We start from the raw sequence: 23198 nt of genomic DNA, 5'->3' as shown, positions 1-23198 counted from the left end.
CTGCTTGGCATTCAGCATCCTTTGTCCTCTCTAATACGCAAGTCAGATTCTGGGAATTGATGAAAGCCCTTCAGAGTTGGGAATGTTTACAGTATGACTCACTAGCATATACACAGAAAGTATAAGCACGTCCATGTTTCTTAACGTTACTGGTGGCATGTGTGAACTTATTTTAATAGTGTGTGGGCTACAGGACCTGATTGGTGTGCTGGTCATAACAGGGCACAGCCTCTAGGACACTTAGGTTTTAACTGAATACCTAGTTGTCTGGTTAAGCTAAACACTCAGTGTATTCTTAGATGCCTCTTTTATCTGTATCTCACTGCAGTCTCTTAATGTTTTTTGTGACTGTCTCCAGAATACCGTTGGGTCTCAAGTTATTTGAGCCCTTGTTTGTCTCTGAATAAAAACTGAAAATATCAAACTGTATTTGATACTGTCTTTGTCTGCCTTGGTCATGGAGAACCTAAGTACTTGTATAAATATTTAAATTTATAGAATGGAGAACTCATACAAACTATTAAAGAAAAATAGTAAGATCTGCTTAATTAAAAGAGAAAGGGCATTTAAGTTCATAAAGGAAATGTTTAACTATACTAGTAATTTTTAAAAGTTCAACATTTTAAATTATATTTTATAATATTGAACCTAACTTTTACAATTATATTCTGACAGGGAATCCATCTCGAAGATCCAAGTCTGTACCTCCTCAGGATGTAGGCAGCTCAGATAAAGGACAAGTAAATATTTTTATATTTCTGTATATTCAAGTGTAGATGACTCAGGCTTGAAATTGATTTGCTGTGTGTAAACCATGTATAAAGGATGCTTTTAAGATTATAAATGTTTTCTGTGTGATACCAAACCCAGTCCTAGAAACTTACCAAGTTAGGATCTGTCCTTAGGAAGTAAGTATAGGTTTTAACTGCTCTAATGTCTTGTCTTCCAGGCTGCCGTGCCCAGGGAGCCACTTGAACCAGTCAACTTTCTAGATCTTGAATATAAAAAGAAGGAAGAAAAAGAAGACATTCAGGAAGAAATCAATCATCCTGATGGAAAGGTGGATTTTTTTTTTTAATGTAAAAAATGAATGTGGGCTAAAGTAGGGTGGAAATGCTTAAGGTGTGGTCATATGCTGCTTAACAGGGAGGCGTGCGTGTGAGAGTCAGTGTTGGGTAAGTGTGTCATGGCGTGAGCAATGCAGAGTGACGGTGTAGCCCAGGACACACATAGTGTGTGCTTGCTTGCTACCTGTCTGCCTACCTACCGTGCACCTGCTTACCTTCCCTGATAAAGGAAAGACCACAAACGAGTCAGGAACAAGACTAGGAGATCTTGATGTACTCACTGTCAAGAAATGTAGCGAGTACAAGATGTACAAGGCTGGTGCCGGTGAAGCATGGCTTCTGCTCACAGAATTTTTAAAATAAAAAGTATGGTGTAGAAAGTGCATGGGCCAGTTAACAGCTGCTCTCAAGTACTATGCGCTTTACATAGTTGTGTGTTCTGTACCTGTACATGGCCACCAGTGAAGATTGTTAGCATCACCGCAAGCCCAAGAGTAACGCACTGCCATTGTGGTCTCAGAGAGCACCTTGATGTCAGCGGGGCCTTACTTGAGCAGTGTGGGACTTGAACCTTTGCACCGCGAACATCACTTCTTACCATTGGTAGTTTACCAGTGTAAAGAGTGGATTACAGTGCAACTGGTTCTTGAGGCAGACAGAGCTTAAAGCCTCCATAGCTGCTTCTGACCCTCTTCTGTAAGCCTTTCTTGTCTCGGTCCTAGGACAGCGGCCTCCCATCTCCAGCCCACTTAGGAAAGCGTTTGGGAAAACGGCCTCGCTGGGTGTCCCGTGCAAAGGGAAAGGGGAAGGGACAAAAGCTGGGTTTGTTAGGAGGAGGTGATAAGGGCTTTGTTCCTTAGATTTACGGAGGATCTGCTCTTCAGATACCTTTATCTACTCATTTTAATAGCAATTACAGGCCTGTGGAAGGAGAGAAGGGAGAATAATGTTTAAATGAGGCAGCCAGGCTTTCCCTGAGTGTCCTCTGTGGCAACAAATCATCGAAGAGGAAAGGTTTTCTGTTTCAGATGAATTCCAGCCAGTAGAGAGAAAAGCAATAAGCAAATTGTTAAAAATCACCAGTTTATAGCCCCTACTGAAATAATGGATCTTCTCTCCTTTTGAGAGAGTATTTTCTTTTTTATTATGAAAAAATTTCAAAGGAAGTACTCAGGACTTGGCCTGGCTTGATTATGTGATTCAGGAAGAACTCCTGCTCACTCATATTCTTGTGTCTTTTTTAGGTGGAAAAAGTTTATAAGAGTGGGAACCGGGTTATACTGTTTCCTAATGGAACTCAGAAAGAAGTGAGCACGGACGGGAGGAGCGTCACTGTCACTTTCTTCAATGGCGACGTGAAGCAGGTCATGCCAGATGACAGAGTGGTATGTTGCCTGGTGCATTTCTTCTCAGTAGCCCGCCTTGGGAGAGTGGCGCCCTGACGTGTGTCTTCACAGGTCTACTACTACGCTGCCGCCCAGACTACTCACACCACGTACCCCGAAGGACTTGAAGTTCTGCACTTCTCAAACGGACAGATAGGTACACACTTGCTCTGCCTCCCTCGATCAGTTCTTTCCTTCCTTTAAAAGTATTTACAGTGACCTTTTTTAAATAGAAAAACATTTCCCGGATGGAAGAAAAGAAATCACATTTCCTGACCAGACCGTTAAAAACTTATTTGCTGATGGCCAAGAAGAAAGCATCTTTCCTGACGGCACAGTTGTCAGAGTGCAACGGTATGGACCTGCTAAATCTGCTTTGAGGTTTTCCAGTGTCTGTGGTTCAGCTCTGATTACCAGCTGAATTGTTAAAAATGTAAAAAGCTTTGGGTATGAGTCACTTGAAATTTCAGTGAGTTCAGAAGTGAACAAAGACCGAGAACAGGTGAGGTGCATTTAACAGCGTGAATTTAGAACCTATGCGATAGCAGAGTCAGTATTTAGCCTAGGGATTTAAGGGGAGTCTGCACAGCACTCCAGCGAAGGGGAGTGGGAATGGCAAGTATTTGTTCAGAAGTAAGTGGGTGAATTTTTTTTTTTTTTCTTTTTTTTTTGGTTTTTCTCCTGTACCGGGAACCGAACTCACGACCTTGTGCTTGCCAGGCAGGCGCTTTGCCGCTGAGCTAAATCCCCAGCCCAAGTGGGTGAATTTTAAAACAGTGAATAAGACCGGAACAAGGCAGGCAGTCTGTTATTTATTTAGTTTGATTAATTGATTGGCACTGGGGCTTGAACCCAGGGTTTTCCCACTGAGTCACATGCGCAGCCCTTGTTCTTTTTTTTTTGAGACAAGGTCTCACCGGGTCACTGAGTTCCCGGGCTGGGCTTGAACTGGTGATCTCGTGCTAGATGTTTAGAGTGCTGGGATTATAGGTGTGGGCCACAACACCCGGCTGAAGTTTGTTAAGTTTTGCACTGGCTGCACAATCCATGCTAATGATAAAGAGCTTCTCATCTCCACCATTTTAATGAAGCTTTGCCAAATCTAGTGGCTTGTTTTCAGTTTTCACTGCTCCCTTCCTGGACTGTGACAATTAAGTACCATTAATCTGAATACAAGTAACACATCTTAGATGCACTTAACTGAACCAAATTCTGTGATGCAAATTTGGCAAGAAAAATGGGTAAAAACATTAAATTCAGGTAATATAGAAATTTTTTATGGTGAATGTAGTGTTTTTTTCCCTTAACATGGCCTGGAATTTTTAACCTAGTGCTTAAGTAAAGAAATAGCAGTTTGGCCAGGTGTAGTAGCGCACACCTCTAATTCCAGCACTCAGGAGGTTGAGGCAAGAGGATCACCGTGAGTGCAAGGCCAACCTGGGTTACATAGTGAGTTCAAGGCCAGCCTAAACCACAGAGTGTGACCCTGTTTCAAAAAACGAAACAAAACCACACAAAAAAAACCACAGCAGTTTGATCTAAAATTAGGGGGAAATTATATATAAAATACTTGGAGTGATATCAGAAAAATGTTGAGTTTTTACTCTCACATTTAAAATTTTGTATAATTAAAAAGTAGAGAAAATAACATGAATAGCTCCATATACCCATCCACCAGTCTTTTCTCAGTTTTTCTCAGGTAAATCTCAGGTACTACTTGATTCAGGCTTGCTTTGGAATTTTTGACTTGTGCTAGTAGTTTTTATATGCTTCCATGTGTGTTAAAGTCACCTGGATTGTTGAGATGTACGCTTAGTGATGTGCATTTCCAACAGGTTCCCAGGTGATGCAGAACCAGCCCTTTTCTCATTAGACTTGTGTCTGGGAGTTCAGCTTGAATATCCCACAGGCACGTCAAGCAATCAGTGTGTTACTTAACCTTTTCATATTCTGCCTTTTCCTTTCATTCTTTAAAACACATCCTGAGTCTGCTCATGCCCTTCCCAGGATACAGCTCTTTTCCACATGTGATATAGAGCAAACATTCAGATAGTTTTTAACATAGTGAAAAGGGGGCCCAAACAAAAGCACAAAAACAAACCCAGAAGTAGCTGGATTTTAATACAGTGACCTACTTTCTTAGATACTGGGGATTGAACCTAGGGCCTTCATTCACGCTGAACTTTTATATCCAACCCTCCCATTAAAAAGTATTTTGTGAGACCACAATGTTAAGTCAAATAAATTAGGTACATGTAAAAAAAGACCAAAATAAAAGATACAAGAACCTGGGCGTGGTGGTACATGCCTATAACCCCAGCACTCAGGAGGCTGAGGTAGGAGGAGTGGTGAGTTTGAGGCCAGCCTGGACTGGTGTACTTCAGCAAGACTCTGACTCTCTCTCTGTATCTTTTACAAAAAGGAAGGGGACCAAGAGATGGATTGGGGAGGGAAGGGATGACAAAAGAATTGGTTTGTTTGTTTTGTTTTTCTTCTGGTACCAGGAATTGAACTCACGACCTTGCGCTTGCCAGGCAGGCGCTTTTGCCACTGAGCTAAATCCCCAGCCGACAAAAGAATTGGGATGTGTTAGGTACGCAGACCCAGTCCCCACAGGGAATGTAGTCAGAATGTAGTCATTAAGTACTGCAAATGTGTACTCAAAAAAAAATTGAAAAAATATTTCAAGACGACGTTTAAGTTGCCAAGCCTGGGCTCTAGACTTGGGATCCTCCTGAGTTAGCCTCCCAGAGGACCAGGATTTTACGGGTGTGTGCTACCGTATTTTTCTCCCCCAGTGCTGGAGATTGAACCCAGGGTCTAACCTACGGTAGGCAAGCGCTCTACCACTTAGTTATGCCCCCAACCCTACTTCATACCTCTATTTTTTTGAGACAGGGTCTCCCTATGTAGTGCAGCCTGGCTTTGAACTCGCTTATATAGCCCAGGCTGGCTTCAAACTCACAGTGATTCTCCTGCTGCAGCCTCCCGAGTGCTGGGATTACAGGTATATGCCACCAGGCCTGGCATACGTCATAATTTTTAAGAAATTAAATTCTACTTTAAATTTTACAGTGATGGCAACAAAATCATAGAATTTAATAATGGCCAAAGAGAACTTCACACTGCACAGTTCAAGAGTCGGGAATATCCAGATGGCACTGTTAAAACTGTGTATGCAGACGGTCATCAAGAGACAAAGTACGCGTCTGGTCGAGTAAGAGTTAAGGACAAAGATGGGAATGTTCTCGTGGACACAGAACTGTAATGCTCCAGTGTGACCAACGCTCAACTCACACTGCCTGATCTTCCTGTTTAGAACATGTACATTTCCTGTGGATTCTGTTTAATTTACACAGGCTCTGTGTATCTAAATGGCAACAAAGGTGGATTCTAAAATAAAGGCTGACTGAAAAAGCTTTGTTTTTCTGTTTTTGAAATACACAAGGATGGCATTCATTTATAAGTCACCTCTTCTGTTTCTTTACAGTTAGATTAAGGAATGCATTATTATTATAAACTGTGTACAATTTTAAAATAATGTGTTTTTGGTTGGAGATGGTTATGAAAACCAAGGAGTACATCTCAGCTATCCCATAACCTCTTAGCCATGGAACTTGCACTTGCATGGACAGGTACTCAGGGAGTAAGAGACTGTTACTCTAGCCAAAACTACTGTGTAGAGTTGATGCGTCAATCTGCTGTAGTGGTATGGGGACCCACTCAGACTGCTTCAAAGCTCAGGGGCGTCAAGGACGCCTGAGGATGTGACCCTGCTTGTCTAGTGCAGGCACACGGTGGAATGCAGTTATGTAACCATCATTTAGCACAGGCTACAGCCTGTGTAAGCATGTAAATATGAGATAACCTGTATAAGAATTACACAGTGAAGATGCAGGCAACTCTGGTGCTCCGTTCTGCTGCATGCTGCCTGCTGTTGCTGATGTCTCGGGACCTCACCCTTGACAGCCTCCCTTGGGGCCCCCAAGTGTTACCAAAATGAATAAATACAAAGAATTCAAACGGTGCTACAGGTAGTACTAGGTAATAATCCTAGGAGAAAAGTTGTAACAGGGGCCAGGGATATATAGCTCAGTGGCATAGTGCCTGCTTGGCAAATGGAAGGTCCTAAATTTGATTCTCAGTGCAAAAAAAAAAAAAAAAGGAAAAGAAAATTTATAACAAGGCTGATTGAATAACTTGTTGCAGAGCAAATTGGGCACAAACAGTGATTAGCTGGGGTTAACCAATGGTCTGCCCACAGGTACCTTGACGTTCTCACCCATAAGGCTCCTGGCTGACAGAAGTGAGGTGTCCTTGAAAGAAGGGCAGGCCACTGACTGTAAATTTAATGATTAGGGCAACAAGAATTTATAGGGACTCAATGAACAAGTTAGCAATTCCATGTGATTTAAGAACTGAATACAAAAAACAAAACTTTAATACTTTTCAAAGAAAATAAGGAATTACATATACCTCAGGATAGGGTAAGATTTTTAAATAAGACACAAAACAAACCTTAGAAGACAAGTGATACGTAACTGGACAAGTCAAAATATACTACAAAGAAGAGAAAGGTAAGCTATAGACCAGGAAAAGACATCATGATGAAGGTTTACTTTCCAGAATGAATATACAGAAGCCCTACAAAAAATAAAACTACAAGCAACAGGAAAAGTATATCAACAAGCAAAGTGACAGACATTCACCAGCTAATTAAAACAGTGAGACATCATTTATACCAGTGTCTGAATCTGGCACTAGTTTGACACTGGTCTAGTTACATCACATGCTAGTAAGCAACTCAAACAACTGGTAGTGAACTGCTGACTACTCTGCAGAAAGTAATTATCCCATGAACATGCACATATACGTGTGTATATACATAAATATGTAGATACAGGAAAGTCGCGTATATAAGGGCCCTATAGAATACTTGTAATTGAGAAAAAAACTGGTAACTACCTAAATAACATTATACACTGGTGAGAAAGAGCTATACACACCAACACAGGGAAACTGGAACCTCACACAGTTAAAGATGCACATACCCCTGTATTACCTGAGGAGGCATTTATATGTAGCAAAAGTACACAGACCTGTGCAAGCGTAACTACTGTGTAAGGCAGGGGCAGAACATGGTGTGGCGGAGCACCGCAGGCCTTTGTGGCAGCTGCCTGGTGAGAACTGTCCTCCAAACACCAGCCAGAGCCAGGCGTGGTGGCGCACACCTGTAATCCCAGCACTCTGGAGGCTGAGACAGGAGGATTGTTGAGTTCAAGACCATCCTGGGCTACAAAGTGAGTTCCAGGCCAGCCTGAACTGCATAGCGAGATCCTGTCTCAAAAAGACAAAACAAAAACAAAAACAAAATCAAAAACAAAAACAAACTGCAACAAAACCCCAGCCAGAGCAACTCCATCTCTCAGGGACCCCACCAGCATGTGCCAACTGCAACATGAGGTCACCCACCACTGTGGCTACACAGTGCTTCCTAAGACCAGCGGCGTTCCCCAGTAGGGGTGAATGAAAGCAGAGAACACAGCTTTTCCCAAGGACCCTTACTGCTTTTGACCCTAGTTTTGGGTAATACTGTGTAACAGCAGTGATTTCACACGGGGGGTTCGCAGCTTTGGTAGTGCCGCAGTCTGCTAGTCATTCACTGCTGTCCGGAACCTGTAATTAACTAATTTCCTCACCAAACTGGACTTGTCATTTTTAGTCTCCCCCCACCCCCACATTTCTTTTACATTTCTCTGGGAAATTCATGAAGTACCAGTTCATAAGCCAGATCATTACTTATGAGTTAAGCTGGGCCTGGTAACACAGGTCTGTAATCCAAGCACTTTGGGAGGCTGAGACAGGATTGCAAGTTTGAGCCCAACTCAAAGTACAAAGGAGGTGGGGATGCAGCTTTGTGTGAGCGCCCTGGTTCAATCTCCAGTACTGCCAAAATGAACAAAACGTGCCTCACCTATTTCATTTTGAAAACACAGCCAAATAGAACAAAAATGTTTGAAAGCAAATATTTATTACTATTCTGGTGTTTCTCACAACAGTCTTAACAGTTCAACATATAAGAATTAGGGAGGAAAAGAACAGCACCATTGTAGAACAGGTCAGGAAAACAGTCGAAGGGTCTAAACGTAGCATACTTCTCCTGGGCTGCTACAGACGCTGTGCTGTGTGTACCTGAAAAACAATTACGTTACTTAGGAAGCATTACTTTGCTTAATGTTCCCTAGTTGCTGAGTCACTGGTTAGAACTGCGTGAATGAGTAAGACACATCTGATTACCCCAGTGCTCCGGTGACTGTTAGACTGCTGACTGCTGAGCAGTTCTACCGCGTACCACACATTCGTGTGCCTCAGTTACTCATGGTGCCCCGTCCCGCTCCCCCGTTCGGTACTAGACAGTCACAAAAGCCACTTCCAGCATTCTCTTTGATACTGTTCGCTCGAGCAGTGAGAAGGGCCCGAGAAGAAATCTGGAAGATTCTTGTAGAGCTTTGTGGTCATCCCTTGGAAAAATCAAGAAAATTCCCAGGTGCTTTTATTTAGTGTTGCTCTCTGCGGTAACCAGAAGAGTGGACAAGGACGTATACTTACATCATTCATCTCTGTCTGCAAGCCCCATTTCCACTAAGGGCATATGGACTGGGTACTGTTCATCTTCATATAAGGTTACCGTCTGTTCTGGTGCCTCAGCCTAGAATTGAAAGATACAGTTTACCAAGAAAACCTAATTATGTCTTTGTCACCCTTTCCCTCCTATATCTGGCCACTCACACTAAAGGGAAAAGGCATTCTCTAGATTTATTTCTAATTTATACTCTATTTCCAAGGGGCACCTGGGATGCCTTCCTGCTAAATCTCATTTGTTTCACTCTAAACTGTAATTAAATATCAAAGTTCTCCTGGGTAGAGCCAGTGGGCTTTATTTAGTATCATCATCCTTGTTAAAAGTTTATTCACATTCCACACATGCTAAGTTTTGGAAGAAGAAGGTTTAAGCACCACCGGGGGTTTTGATACAGGTTCTCTCACATTACCATTCAAGCCTTTCTATGATCGAAACTCCTGCCCTGGTCTTTCCTACTCATCTTTCAGGATGCAGCTCAGATGACACTTGCAGCTTAGTCATTTCAGTGCCTACAAAGAAACTGCTCAACTAAGATGCAGATAATCATTCCTTCTTTCACTCCCTACACCTCCCAAAGGTAGCTGTACCTCTATTATAATACTAAATTCTACCTTGTGTAGTGTTCAGTGTTTGTTTCCCTCCATTGATTTACAAGTTCTTTGACTATACAATGCACATCTTTTTATTGTTCTTTTTTGTTTTATTTTTTGTTTTGAGACAGGGTCTTGCTATGTAGTTCAGGCTGATCTTGAACTATGTAGCCCAGACTGACCTTGAACTCATGGCGATCCCCTGCCTCAGCCTCCCCAGTGCTAAGATTACCAGTGCGCACCACCACACCCAGTACAATGCATATCTTGATCATTTTAATCCCATTATCAGCCTGGGGCTAATACAGTTTGTTAAATATAAATTAAAACACTTTTAATAGCTTTAAAATTTGTTCCAATAGTATACATAGCTTTATGTGTTTTACTACATTTTTTTCCTTGGAGAGTTGCATAGGCACATCGCACTTTTAAGCTAACAGGTACTGTGGAAATATCTGTAAGAGGATTTTGGATAATTAACACCATTTACCATGGAAGAAGCATAAAGCTGTTTTCCTTGAAGACAGTCTATCATAGTCCACAAAGCCTCCATGCTCCACTTGGGACAGTATGGTATTCTTGTCTTTCCCGTGTCTCTTAAGGGAGGTTTAAACCCTGCCAAGAGAACCTTTATGGCACGGGCAGGATACTGCATAAGATGAAAAGGAATTTGACGCAGTCTGTCACAAAAAGAAATTCTTAAAATGTTTAGCATGTCAATTCAAATTTTCTTTTCTTTTTTTTTTTTTGTCTTTTTAAAACAGGGCCTCACTATGCAATTCAGGCTGGCCTTGAGCTCACTTTGTAGCTCAGGCTGGTCTCAAACTTGCAGTGATCCTCCTCCTGCCTCAGCCTCCCGAGTGCTGGGATTACAGGCATGCGCCACCACGCCCAGCTCAAATTTTTTTATAATTTAAGCTCTTACAAGAAAACAAGGGAAGGACTTCATGATGGACTTTGGAATGATTATTTGGGTTGTGATACCAAAAACGCAGCCAACTAACAATCAGATGAAATGGACTTTAAAATTAAAAACTTCTGTACCTTAAAAGACAGCTGACAGACTGAAAAGGCAGCCTGCAGATGAGAGAAAATACATATAGAAATGGACATTTCTCCAAAGATGATATATAAGGGGTAAGAAAAACTTGTGCCAAGATGCTCAACATCACGGTCATTAGGGAGTGTAAATCAAATTTGCAATGAGATACCACTGTACACCCATTAGGAAGGCTCCTATCAAGGAACTCCCCCACTCCGAGAAAGCAAAACAACTGCTGTCATGGAGTGGAAAGCTGGAACCTCAGGCACTGCTGGTGGGACTGTGAAGTGGTGCAGCCACTATAGAAAACATATTAAGAAAACTAGAAATGGAATATATGATCCAGCAATTTCTTGTCTGGGGTTATGCCCAAAATAACTGAAAGCAGGGTCTCTAGGAGAAATTTACATGTGCGTGTTCCTAGGAGTAGTGCTTACATTAGGCAAAAGGCATCACTGTGGGTAAACATGACGTCTATGCATAAGAAAAGATTATGATCCTTCTTAAAGAGGAAGGACATTCCAGAACATCTTATGACATGGGTGCATCTTGGAAATGGGCTAAGTGAAATAATCCAGCTACAAAGGCATGGCTACTGCATGATTTTACTTATATATGAGGTACCTACAATACAAAACTTTGTAGAGACAGAAAACAGAAGATAGGGCTGTTTAAAGGGTACCAGGTTAGCTTGGCGTGGTGGTGCACGCCTGTAATCCCAGCACTCGGGAGGCTGAGGCTGGAGGATCGTTGTGAGTTCGAGGCCAGCCTGGGCTACAAAGTGAGCTCAACACTAGCCTGAAGTGCAGAGCGAGACCCTGTCTCAAAAAGTAAAAAAAAAAAAAAAAAAAAAAAAAGGTACCAGGTTTCTATTCAGATTAACACATTCCTGCCAGGTTGAACCCCCATGGGACTGTCCCATGGGGCAGCGAGACAGACAAATTACAACCCCACCAGAACATGTTGATGAAACGGTTCTGCAGACGGGAAGTGGTGATAGTTGTGCAACACTGCAAATGTACTTAAAAGTCAAGCGTACAGTTTAGTTAAAATGGCAAATTTTATGTAGGTTTTCTTGCAAAAGGTCTAGATTTAAAAATCCCTAATTGATAAAGAGCTTTAAAATAACCTTTTTCTTTTAAAAGAGGTAAAAATTTTCCTAGTAAAGGGGAAAAAATGCTAAAACAGAACTTAGAAGCCTTATTCAGGTGACCTTTTCTTTTACCTGTTTAGTGTTAACTTTTCAGTTGATCCATAATCAACAAATTGTACCAGGACAGATAAAGGATTAAATTCTTTAATGGAAACAATTTTTGCTCTATACCATAAGCCATCAGCATATTCTGCAAGGCAAGGCATTTCTAGAAAGGCAGAAAAGGGGAAAAGATAATAAAATTATCTTTTTAAAAAAGTCTTCTAATGTAGAAAAATACAAAGATGTCAATGTAATAATCATATATTCAACAACCAAAATTAATACTGAGCAGTTCTTTACTGACCCTGAGCATTTACCGTTGGAGGCACTTTGCCAGTCACAGTTCCTACTTCCGTGGCCGTGAGCCCTCCGCCACCAGCCCCACCTTCCAGATTCCGGCCTCCCTGGGATCATCACCTGCAGAGGACACTAAGTATCTGCAGCATCTGCCTTTCATTCTGTCCTCTTCTAACCCACTCTCTGCAAAACCACCAGTGTTAAATTTTAAAAATCCAGGCACGCTGCTCTTATTTAAAATTATTCAGTGGCATCTTAACTGCGGTACCAACTCCTTAACACTGCATCGTCTCCATGAATTCCCGCGACACAATTCCTTAAAACAGTCACGCTGGGTAAGGAAAGCGTGGTGTTTACACACGATCGAGTACTATGCTGTCACGAAGAAAAACACAGCTGAGGCATTTGTAGATAAAGGGAGAAACCTGAGAACATCATGTTAAGTGAAGTAAGTCAGACACACTCAAATATCACATGGTTTCTCTTATCTGAGAAACACTATGGAGAGAGGGGAAGGAGAGAGATACAAGAGATAAACAGGAAGCAGGGAGTTCAAATACCTTCCCAAATTACATATTTCATTGTTTTTAAACCATTTCAATATATATGCTGATTTGTTTCACTTATACAAATTGTTTATCTTTGTTCACTAAAAAATGTTATTATGTTTTTTTGTAAGTAATAACGAAAGCTTAATGCCTCTATTTATTGTGTCTGTTCCTCTATTTAAAATGTTCTCCTGAGCCTTTCTGTTTTACGATTAACATCTCTCTTCTTTCAAAGCTCAGCTCCAATAAAACCTTATATAAAACCCTGGCCGCTAACAAAGCACCGCTTTCTCTGTGACCCAGTGGTGTTCAGCATCTCCCTTCACTGAGCTGTACTTGGTTTACCTGTCTCTTCTCTGCCCACTTGCTTTCAAGAACTGTGGTTTATATTTCTAACATGGTTACCTTGTACAAGCAGGGGCTCAGTAAAAAGTGCTAATGAATGGTGAGCAGAACTGTGCAAAGCAATATAGTATATATTTCCCTTCTCTTCACAACCTGCTAAATTCCAGGTGGAATATGGCTCCCTTCTCTTCACAACCTGCTAAATTCTAGATGGAATATGGCTCAGTTTCATGTCTTATTGTACACTGTTCCCTTTCCCCTCTCATATCATCAAAATCTACGTAATTCTGCAAGAGAAATGCGTAAGTGAAATACTATATGCTGCTAACATTTTTATTTCAAATGATATTTTAAAAATTTACATTTTTTGGGTGATTGGAATCCATCAATATACTCCTAACCCCTCAAATGAATTTTTATTAGTTACCTCTTGAAAATATAAACTCATCAACAGAAAAGTTGGAACAAAAGATTTAATAACTATTATGATCAAGGATATGGAAATTCCAATACTGCCTATGATGATCGTAAAAACTATAGTGGCTACAGCAGATATTATACTGGCTGTAACTACAAGGACTGTGGCTATGGACAGGATATGAAGACTACAGTAGTCAGTACAGCACTTATGGCATGGTGTCTCGTGGGTCAGTCATCAGAATAATTACCAGCTATAATAAAGCGGAGGATATTGGAGAAAACAGGAGATGCTAAAGAAATCCATCTTGCAGGAAAACATTAAAGACTGGTCTTCTGTTATGCTAGTTTTGCTTTTACTTTGTCCTTTGGTGTGTTATGACTCAATGTGGATTTGTGTTTATACAGATTTTATTTGTATGGTTTCGTCTTTTTTTTGTTTTGTTTTGTTTTTTTTGCCGGTACCGGGAATCAAACTCACGACCTTGTGCTTGCCAGGCAGGCGCTGTGCCGCTGAGCTAAATCCCCAGCCCCTGTATGATTTCTTCTTCAACCACAAATAAATGCTTCCTTATGTGAAAAAAAAAGAACAGGAATCTCATCTGAAAGAACTGTTCTACATAGTAAATAACTGAATCACTATCAACAGTCTCTTCCAACTTTTACTTTTCTAGCCTTAAAAACAGCTCACATTTTGTCTACTCAAAATACGATCTAAAACCCCCAACACCTAATTTTCATTTTAACCCACAAAACCTTCCTTCAATATAGATTCCTTAATCAACCTATGAATGAATTTAACCATATGCATAATTTTAAAAACTTACTGAAGCATAACATACCTACAAAACACACGAATAATGTATGTATAGACCCACAGATTCTATTATGTACAGATTGTGTGGTTTTGAGATAGGAGTAAAGACGAGAAAGGAAATATTCCTTCTATACTATACATCTGAGTGTACAAAAAGCCCCTCCTCATAATACGTTTATTCTCTCCCTCCTTTTACATTTATGACATCGACTTGTGCCAGGCGCACTGCTAACTGCTGGTGACCAACGGAGTCGTTTGCTCACAGTGCTGTTTTGAGGAGGGCTGGAGAGTGGGTGCAGGCGAGGAGGTGACCCTGCTGTGCGGAGACGTCACAGAACACAGGCAGTCAAGGGAAAGTTGACCAGAGTGTAAATTCTCGTGGGGGAGGGGCATTCCAAGCAGAGGGAATCATAACACTATGAGCTAAAAACAGGTCACAACCAATTAAAATTTCATTTAGGTTGGGTGTGGTGGCACACACCCGTAATTGAATACTCAGGAGGCTGAGCAAGACGACTACCTACTGAGACTGTCTCAGAAAAACAGAACAAAACAATCAAAACGAAACAAAACAACCAAAACCCCAAACAAAATGAAAACTCAAGGAATAAAATCAGGTAATACATTACACTAGCGTATTTTTAATTTGCTAAACATATCTTTCGATGTATACAGTAATATAAGAATACATATCAGTGTATCATGTATTGATTAAGAGTGTACATGTACTTCAGGTATTCAGGGACTATCAATACCAGCAACTAGAAACATTTCCTCAGAAAAGAATCACAAATATTTCATAAAGGTGGGAAGAATGCACTAGGGGGAAAAACGAATTTCATCTTTCCTCATAGACCAAGACATAGCCTGAGCCCCCACCTCAACCAGCTTAGGGTGGTTTGTAATTAATTACTGCCATTAAGGTCTGAATGACAACTTTCACAAGTTGAACAAGCAGTAAAACCTCAAGCTTAGAAAATCATGGTATGCAGTCAATTTCCTAACACATCCTGATTTTTGGAAGGTGAAAATGAATGTGCCCCAGGAGATACTTAATGTCTATTAGTTCACATTCTTAATTTAGAAAATGGCGAACATTACTCCAGGGTATCTTTTGGATTCAAAGAAATCATGCATATAGAGCGAGTTTGAGGAAAGTATCCATTACTATTAGAAATAAACAAACCTCCCCAGCCCATTAAAACAAAAATAAAATTTCACTAAGTATAATATTAAAAAAAGTATACCTGTTCTAAAATCTGTCAGAGGAGGAAACGTCTTTACAATCTTATTAAACTTCTGCAATGCTTCTTCAAGGCTCTCCAATTCTGATTCCGAGCTAACTTGACTGTCATTTGTGTTACTATAATGGTTAAATGGATCGCAGTTTTCCATAGAATCAAGGCAAATGTACACCTATGTGGGCGAAAGGGAAGAAAAAAGAAACTTCCAAATTCTGTAACTTCTAACATTCACGTATGTGGAGCGAATTACTGTGGCAGGCAGCCTCCAGTGATGCCTCCCTTCTGCTGCCTCCCCTCCCACACACCACCCGCTGATCTTGGGCTGGCCAGTGCACAGCACTGAAGCGAGGGGTGAGCGCTGAGACTAGAGCATAAGGGACAGACAGTTTCTGTCCTGTGGCGCTCTTGGAGAAGAGAGCAGTGCAGTCCACTGAAGGGCCCAGGGGGCGTCACATGAGTGACTTTCTTGGGAAGTGGCTTCTACAGTCCCTGCCACCTTCACTTTGACCTCGTGAGCCTGAGTTAAATTTAATTAAGCAGCTTTAATTTGCATTTCTCGAATGACTAATGATGTTGAACATTTTCTCATATATTTATTTGCCGTTTGTATCTCCTTGTCTGAGAAATGTGTGTTCATCTCAACTGCCCATTTTTGGATTGGGTCTTTGAATTTGGAGGGGCTGAAATTTTTTAATTCTTTATATGTTCTAGATAGAAGCCCTTTGTCTGAGGGACAATCAGCTAAAATTTTTTCCAAGTTTGTTGGTTTTCTTTTGACTCTGCTGGTGATTTCTTTAGATGTGCAGAAACTTTTCAGTAGGATGAGATCCCAGTTGTTGATTCTTTCAAGTGTTTCACGTGCAATTTGGTTTTTATTCATGAACTCTCTCCCTACCCCTATGTCTTCGAGGTTTTTACCTACTTTCTCTTCCAATAGATTTAGTGTTTCTGGTTTAATATTGAGATCTGTGAACCATTTTGACTTGAGTTTGGTGCATGGTGATAGGCTTGGGTCTATTTTCAGTTTTTGGCAGGTATTGAGCCAATTTTTCCAGCACCATTTATTAAAGAGGCTATCATTCTTCCAGTGAGTTTGATTGGCCCCTTTATCAAAGATTAGGTGGTTGAGTGTGTTTTTGGTTGTGTCTGTTTCTTCCAGTCTGTTCCATTGATCCTCAGGCCTGTTTTTTAGCCAGTACCAGGTGGATTTTATGACAGTAGCTTTATAGTATAATTTTAGGTCAGGGATTGTGATTCCACCTGACTTGTCCTTGTTGCCCAGGATTGCTTTTGCTATTCTGGGTCTCTTCTGGTTCCAGATGAATTTAAGGCATATTTTCTCAAGATCTGTGAGGTATGTGGATGGTAGTTGAATGGGAGATTCCACCTTACCCCAGTAAGAATGGCTAGCATTAAGAAATCAACCAATAACAAATGCTGGCGAGGCTGTGGAGAAATAGGAACCCTTCTCCACTGCTGGTGGGAATGCAGACTGGTGAAACCACTGTGGAAATCAGTTTGGAGATTCCTCTGAAAACTAGGTTTAGAGGTCCCATTCAACCCAGCTATCCCCCTGCTGGGTATTTTCCCAGAAGATCTAAAAACATCATATCACAGTGATATATGTGCACCTATGTTCATAGCAGCACAATTTGTAATTGCTAAAATGTGGAAGCAACCCAAATGTCCATCCACCGAGGATTGGATAAGAAAATTATGGTACTTTTATATAATGGAATATTACTCAGCTGTAAAGAAAGATAAACTCGAGGCCTTGATATTTAAATGGTCACAACTAGAGACCATACTCATAAGTGAAATAAATCAAACATACATGTGCAAGCACCGCATTGTGTCACTAGTGTAAAACTTGAAAGAGTTAAGTTAAACTCGGAGGTATGATAGACACTGTGAAATGATAGGAAACCACCGAAGAGTAAAGGGCTTCTGGGATGTGGGAAAAGAGAAGGGAAAGAAGGAGAAATTTTGTATGTATGTATATACAGGATAGATAACATGGTTGTTCTTCTATCTGCTGTTTCTATGCTGAAAGAAACTGTCAATGAGTCTTTGGTTGACCAGTATTGCATGTCTATATCTGTTTTCATGAGAAGCCACTTTGAAGATATCAATATGTAATACAACCACCATTGTTAATTCCCTACCACTTTGTTTGGAACTCTGTATTGTCTGTATTGTGCTTGTGATATGTTGTAAAATGTTGTATGTCTGTTAATGTTTCCCTCCTTTTATCCTTAAAATTAAAAAAAAAAAAAAAATTTAATTAAGCAGCTCCTGGATTCCTGAACCTCACGTGTATTGTCTATACTACTAAATTTTGGGTACTGTTATGCACAACAGGTAATACAAAAACTTACAAACCCAGCAACAGCTGTATACTGCTGTGCTCGCTCTCTGATGAAATTAGGGAACAAGTCCTTCCCTGCCTCCCAGACACTGGCTTATGTATAGAAGGCGAAAGGAGCTGCGGATGCTACTTGTCACTTCCTCCTATTTTTGTTGGCCAAGGAATATAATAAATTTTCTTTAGTGCCTCTACTCATTCTGTCAGTCAATATACGTAGAAAATGACTACTGCATGTCAGGCACTATTCTCAGTCTGGGGGTATATCAAGGAACAACACAGACAAAACCCCATCTTCATGGAAGCAACCTCTGGGGAGCAGATAGCCAGTCATCGTTCTGTAGGGAGAGGAAGGTGGGACGTGGTACAGAAAAACAGGGCAGGGTGAAGAGTATTAGAGTTCAGTGCAGGAAGAGCCACGGGAGAGAGACGTTTAAGATTTCATAAAGGTAAAAAATTTAATAAAAGATAAAAAATGAAAATATTTTATAGAAGGAAAGTTTCACCACAAAAATCTAAGGAATGGGCGTAAACGTAACAGTGAACAAAGGCATATGACAAGAGGAAGGTCACAGGTGCTTCAGCACATCTGTTCAAATAAACCAGACTCACAAACTTAAACGCCACACGGCAGCTGTCACCTGAGTGAGCCCAAGTGCACACAAAGAGTGATTAAGGATGGGTAGAAGGGGATGAGGGGAAGGGGTCCAGGAGGCCAAGGGGAGGAAGGGAGAGGGGAGGGAGGAAGGGCCATACACAGAGCACTAGTAACTGCAATGAATGTGACCACCGCATGTCATAACCATGAGCTAAGATTAATAATGTCAACAAGAAGGGGAGTGGGGGCGGGAATGAAAGGGAGGAGCAGGGCACGGGGAGGGATGGGGAAGGGGACTAGAAGAGGAGCCAAGCTGCACCATTCGCCGAGAGCCATTCCCCACGGGGACTGCAGACTGCATGTAGTGCAGACACGCACTAATAAAACATAAAAGAGAAACACCTGCCTCATGAAGCATAACAAACGCTGGAAATCAGGCACAGCGGCAATGCCTGTAATCCCAGGTACTGCAGAGGCTGAGGCAGAAGGATTGTAAGTTGAGGCCAACGCAGGCAACTTAGTGAGACCCTGTCTCACGAAAAAACAATTAGAAAATATCAACAACGAAGGTCACCAATTTTCCATTATTTACAATCCAAGAAGACAGAGAAATGAAGAGTCAACCCTAGTATTTAAGACCCAGATGCCGATCACTTGCATGGCACACATACTTCATTAGGAGAGACAATGTGCTTCACTTGGACAGCATACAGTTCTTCTGGCGGAGGCAGAGACGAAGACACATATGGTTGTAAAATAGGAGTCTCCATTTCAGACGAGAGCAAATCCTAAAACACCACAAAGAAATTCAGATTTCAAAAGGACATTTATAAAAATCGACTACGTTCTAAAAATTCATTATGGTGCCAACTTACTTTCAGTTAGCAGAAAGCAAGCCCATCTAGGTAATGATTATCACAAAATGATCTAAAGTAATAGGAATAAAATGTGATGACTAATAACCTTCACCATCCTCATGTCCCACAGTTTAAAAAAATATGCAAAAAGACGTGAATGTTTATTGATGTATCTACACCTACACATACACATAAATTCTTTAAAAACAGTTAATAAAGGCTCAACAGTGACTGTCACTAATGAATGGACTGAGGTGCAAAATGGGAGCCACTTCTTTTTTTCTTTGCACATGTCTGTAGCATTTCATTTATTTTTACACTAGGTCATGACTTTATTTTACAAACTACAATAATATATGAAACGCTAAAGAAAGATTTAAGTTGAAAAGATTAAAAAAGTGAGTTCTCACTAGACGTGGTGGCACATGCCTGTAATCCCAGCTATTTAGAAGGCTAAGACAGGAGGATCAAAAGTTTGCATCCAGCCTGGGTAGCTTGAGACCCTATCGCAAAACAGACCAAAGAGGAGGATATAGACTAGTGGTAGAACACCGGCACTAAAAGATACAGTGCGCATGACTCAGTTTAATCCCTAGCACCACACACACATACACACACAAAAGGTGAGTTCTTAACATCTGTGAAAACATTAAAAAAAAATACCAAGTTATGTGCAAAGGATCAGGCAGTCAGCAGGTAAAACAAATGTATATAAACATGTTGATGCACAGCTTTTAAGACTAGTAAGATCTTACATATCTTGCGTATGTATATATGTATTTATTTATTGGTATAGAGGATTGAACCCAGAGCAAGCTTTGGACTCTACACAAGCACTTCACCACTAAGGTACATGCCCAGCCCCTGAAATTATTTTCTTGGAAGTTCTTTTTAAAGATTATGGCAATTAACCTATGTAGTAAAACTATCATATTCAAATTTATAGATTAATTTGTTATTTAATATTTACAAATTGAGTGGAAAACTCAAAATGAATATTGAACCTGAGAAAGTGCAGGGAAATGTGACTACCCATTGTTGGTTTATGGACTTGTTATAAAGTAGGTGCTCTTATAAGATGCACTGTCTGGGAGCCAAGGATATAGCCCAATGGCACAAGTGTCTGCCTGGTAAGCGTAAGGTCCTCAGTTTGATTCCTGGTACCAAAAAAAAAAAAAAAAAAAAAAAAAAAGACACATTGGTTGTTTTTATAATCATAGAAATTAAATTCTACTAATGGGCCTTGACTTATTAAAACTCATCCTATGGCAAAAAACATAAGTTACAACTGGGCTTCATCAAAAGTAAAAACTTTGGTGCTTAAAGGACCCCATCAAGAAGGTGAAGTGACAATCCACTAAGTGGAAAAAATATTTGCAAATCACGTATCTGAAGAGGGACTTGTACCCAGAATATACAAAAAACTCTTACAACAATAAAAAGACAATCTAACTAAAAATGGGAGGTGAATTTAAGTAGATTTATCCAAACAAAATATATAAATGGCCAATAAGTCCATGAAAAGAGGTTCAACATAATTATCGGTGAAATGTGTCAGAACCTTATACATATCCTAGAATGGTTAGTATTGGAGATAAATTTTCTGGTGTTGTAAGCAGGATCAAAGAAACCAGACCTCTGAAAATTTTTCCAGTGAGGCAAACTTTACTTCTGCAGGGGTGCCCTGTTAGCCTAGGGCCAGCAAAGGACAGGGACACTGAACCACTGGTTCACGGCACTTTATCCCTAAAACACATACACAGCGGTCACTGTGCCCTGATCTACTGGTGGGAGTGTGGCCTCACACTCTAACCCAGTTGGCTACTTTAATGAGGTAATGGTTGCTAGGCAAAGTACTGTGATCCGGAAAGCCCTTCGTTTCACAGTTTTATGGCAGTTAGGCATCTACCCTCTCTGTTCCAAGTTTCCAAGGAAGGATGAAACAAACATATGTACATTTTACAAAAATTGGGATTTTATGAAATTGAGTTATTTTAATTATTTCCTTTGATAGAAAAGACTTTTTCTCACATTAGGAGAAAAGATTATAAACACTGGTAAGGACATGGAGAAAACGGAACACCTGATACATTCCTAGTGTGGATGTAAAATGGTGTGGCCACTTTGGGAAACAGTCTTCCAGTTTTTTGTTTATTTTTGTGCCAGCAATCGAACACAGGACCTTCTGCTTACCATGCAGGTGCTTGTGCCACTGAGCTATATCCCCAGCCCGAGTTTCTAAAAATGTTAAGCATGCTTACTGCGAGAGCCAGCAACTCTATTTCTAGTTATACACTCGAGTAAGGAAGACATAGATCCCCACAGAAGTTTGTTTATGAATGTTCACAGAATTATGACCACCAAAAGGTGAGCACAAGCCAGCAACATCAATGGCTGAATGGATAAACAAAATATATATATACAGTGGGATTTTACTGGGCAATAAGAAAGAATGGACTGCTACAACATGCTCAATCCTTGAAAATATGCTAAGTGAAAAGCCAGAGACAACGGAACACGTACTGCATATTTCCATTTATAAAATACCCAGAACAGATGAAGCTATTGAGACAGTTCAAGTGGTTGCCATGAAGCTGGGGAAGGGAATAATGGAGAGTGACTGCTATTGGCACACAATTCCTTTCTGGAACACTCTAGAATGACTGGTGTTGCCCCACTTGGCAAGTAACACTAAAAAAACACTGAATTATACACTTTAAGATGAATTTCTAGTACATAAGTAATATTGCAATAAAGCTGTTCTTATTATTTCTAAATCTTATAGCAGATCTTTTTATTGATGGAATGTCTGAAGTTTCCAAAATATTTGGATTTCAACTTACCTCAAATTTTATTTCCCATATTTCATCCTCATATTTTTTGTAGTCTGTTGGTTTCTGAAATAATATTGTAGTATTAATGAGTAAAACGACTTATAGCTATATAGTACTGTTTTAAGGCACTTTTTTCATCTCCACAAAAACTGGTACATGTACTTGATGGCATCCATTTAATTATTTCAGATTAACACAGGAAAATCTATTTCACGACTCACATTCCAACGGTAAGAGTCTTTAAGCTGATCCTACACACACGTCAGTGATAGTTTAATGTAAGAAAGTGAGACCTCTTACTTTTCTCCTTAAAGCGTGCACAGTGCGGAGCGCACTTGGAAGAGAAATTGAAGACTTTTTATAAAACTAGTTTAATAAATGGAGCATCTTTTACGCAGATGCATACACATGCACATCTCTGCTTGAAAAGCAAAGATGGCAGTAAAGATTACAGACACAAACTCACATCCCAGATTCTGCTGAACAAAAGAAGCAGCTCTGTTGAGCGTAACACTCACAGTATCGTTTATAATCACTAAAGTGAATATTGAACTTGTAAGTGAACTGTGAAACAAAAATATCTTGTGGCATAAAATGTTCCTATAATGCATACTCTAGTCCTCTAAAGGAAATGTGAAACCATACCTCAAATATTAAAAATGGAAGTAGCAGGAAATTGGAATGGGTTATTTTTTGAAGCTAAGCTCAAAATATGGCAAGGAATTTCTTGTGAGGAGGCAAATGTGAGAAACATTACACAGGCCGAGTTACTTCTGTACTTGGGACTAGAAATGATTTAGAATTTCAAACACTTAAACCAGGTGTAGTGGCACACGCCTCTAATCCCAGCGCTCAGGAAGCTGAGGCAGGAGGATCCTTGTGAGTTTGAGACCAGCCCCCAAATTAGAAGGTATGATAGACATTGTGAACCGAAAGAAAAATGCTCAAAAGTAA

General features: G+C 40.4%; 2 protein-coding genes across 10 annotated transcripts in view; one reads left to right on the top strand and one right to left on the bottom strand.

Moving 5' to 3' along the window:
- Positions 1-5869, top strand: part of Cenpj (centromere protein J) — a 64741-nt gene extending 58872 nt beyond the window's left edge. For all 5 annotated transcript variants that reach the window (XM_013505458.1, XM_013505459.1, XM_005406290.2 and 2 more), the window contains 6 exons: positions 676-740; positions 950-1060; positions 2312-2452; positions 2525-2609; positions 2686-2806; positions 5528-5869. In XM_013505458.1, coding sequence (XP_013360912.1) covers positions 676-740; positions 950-1060; positions 2312-2452; positions 2525-2609; positions 2686-2806; positions 5528-5720 — 716 coding nt within the window. In that variant the 3' untranslated portion in view covers positions 5721-5869. The remainder of the gene's footprint in view (positions 1-675; positions 741-949; positions 1061-2311; positions 2453-2524; positions 2610-2685; positions 2807-5527) is intronic.
- Positions 5870-8464: 2595 nt separating this feature from the next.
- Rnf17 (ring finger protein 17) overlaps positions 8465-23198 on the bottom strand; it is a 147441-nt gene continuing 132707 nt past the window's right edge. For all 5 annotated transcript variants that reach the window (XM_013505511.1, XM_013505510.1, XM_013505513.1 and 2 more), the window contains 7 exons: positions 22254-22307; positions 19225-19341; positions 15594-15762; positions 11953-12088; positions 10176-10365; positions 9062-9161; positions 8465-8644 (listed from right to left, as the gene is read on the bottom strand). In XM_013505511.1, coding sequence (XP_013360965.1) covers positions 9063-9161; positions 10176-10365; positions 11953-12088; positions 15594-15762; positions 19225-19341; positions 22254-22307 — 765 coding nt within the window. In that variant the 3' untranslated portion in view covers positions 8465-8644; position 9062. The remainder of the gene's footprint in view (positions 8645-9061; positions 9162-10175; positions 10366-11952; positions 12089-15593; positions 15763-19224; positions 19342-22253; positions 22308-23198) is intronic.

This window comes from Chinchilla lanigera, unplaced genomic scaffold (genome assembly GCF_000276665.1).
Source record: "Chinchilla lanigera isolate Chin_1 unplaced genomic scaffold, ChiLan1.0 scaffold00096, whole genome shotgun sequence".
NCBI classification, from domain to species: Eukaryota; Metazoa; Chordata; class Mammalia; order Rodentia; family Chinchillidae; genus Chinchilla; species Chinchilla lanigera.
This window is presented reverse-complemented; position numbering and strand designations above follow the sequence as displayed.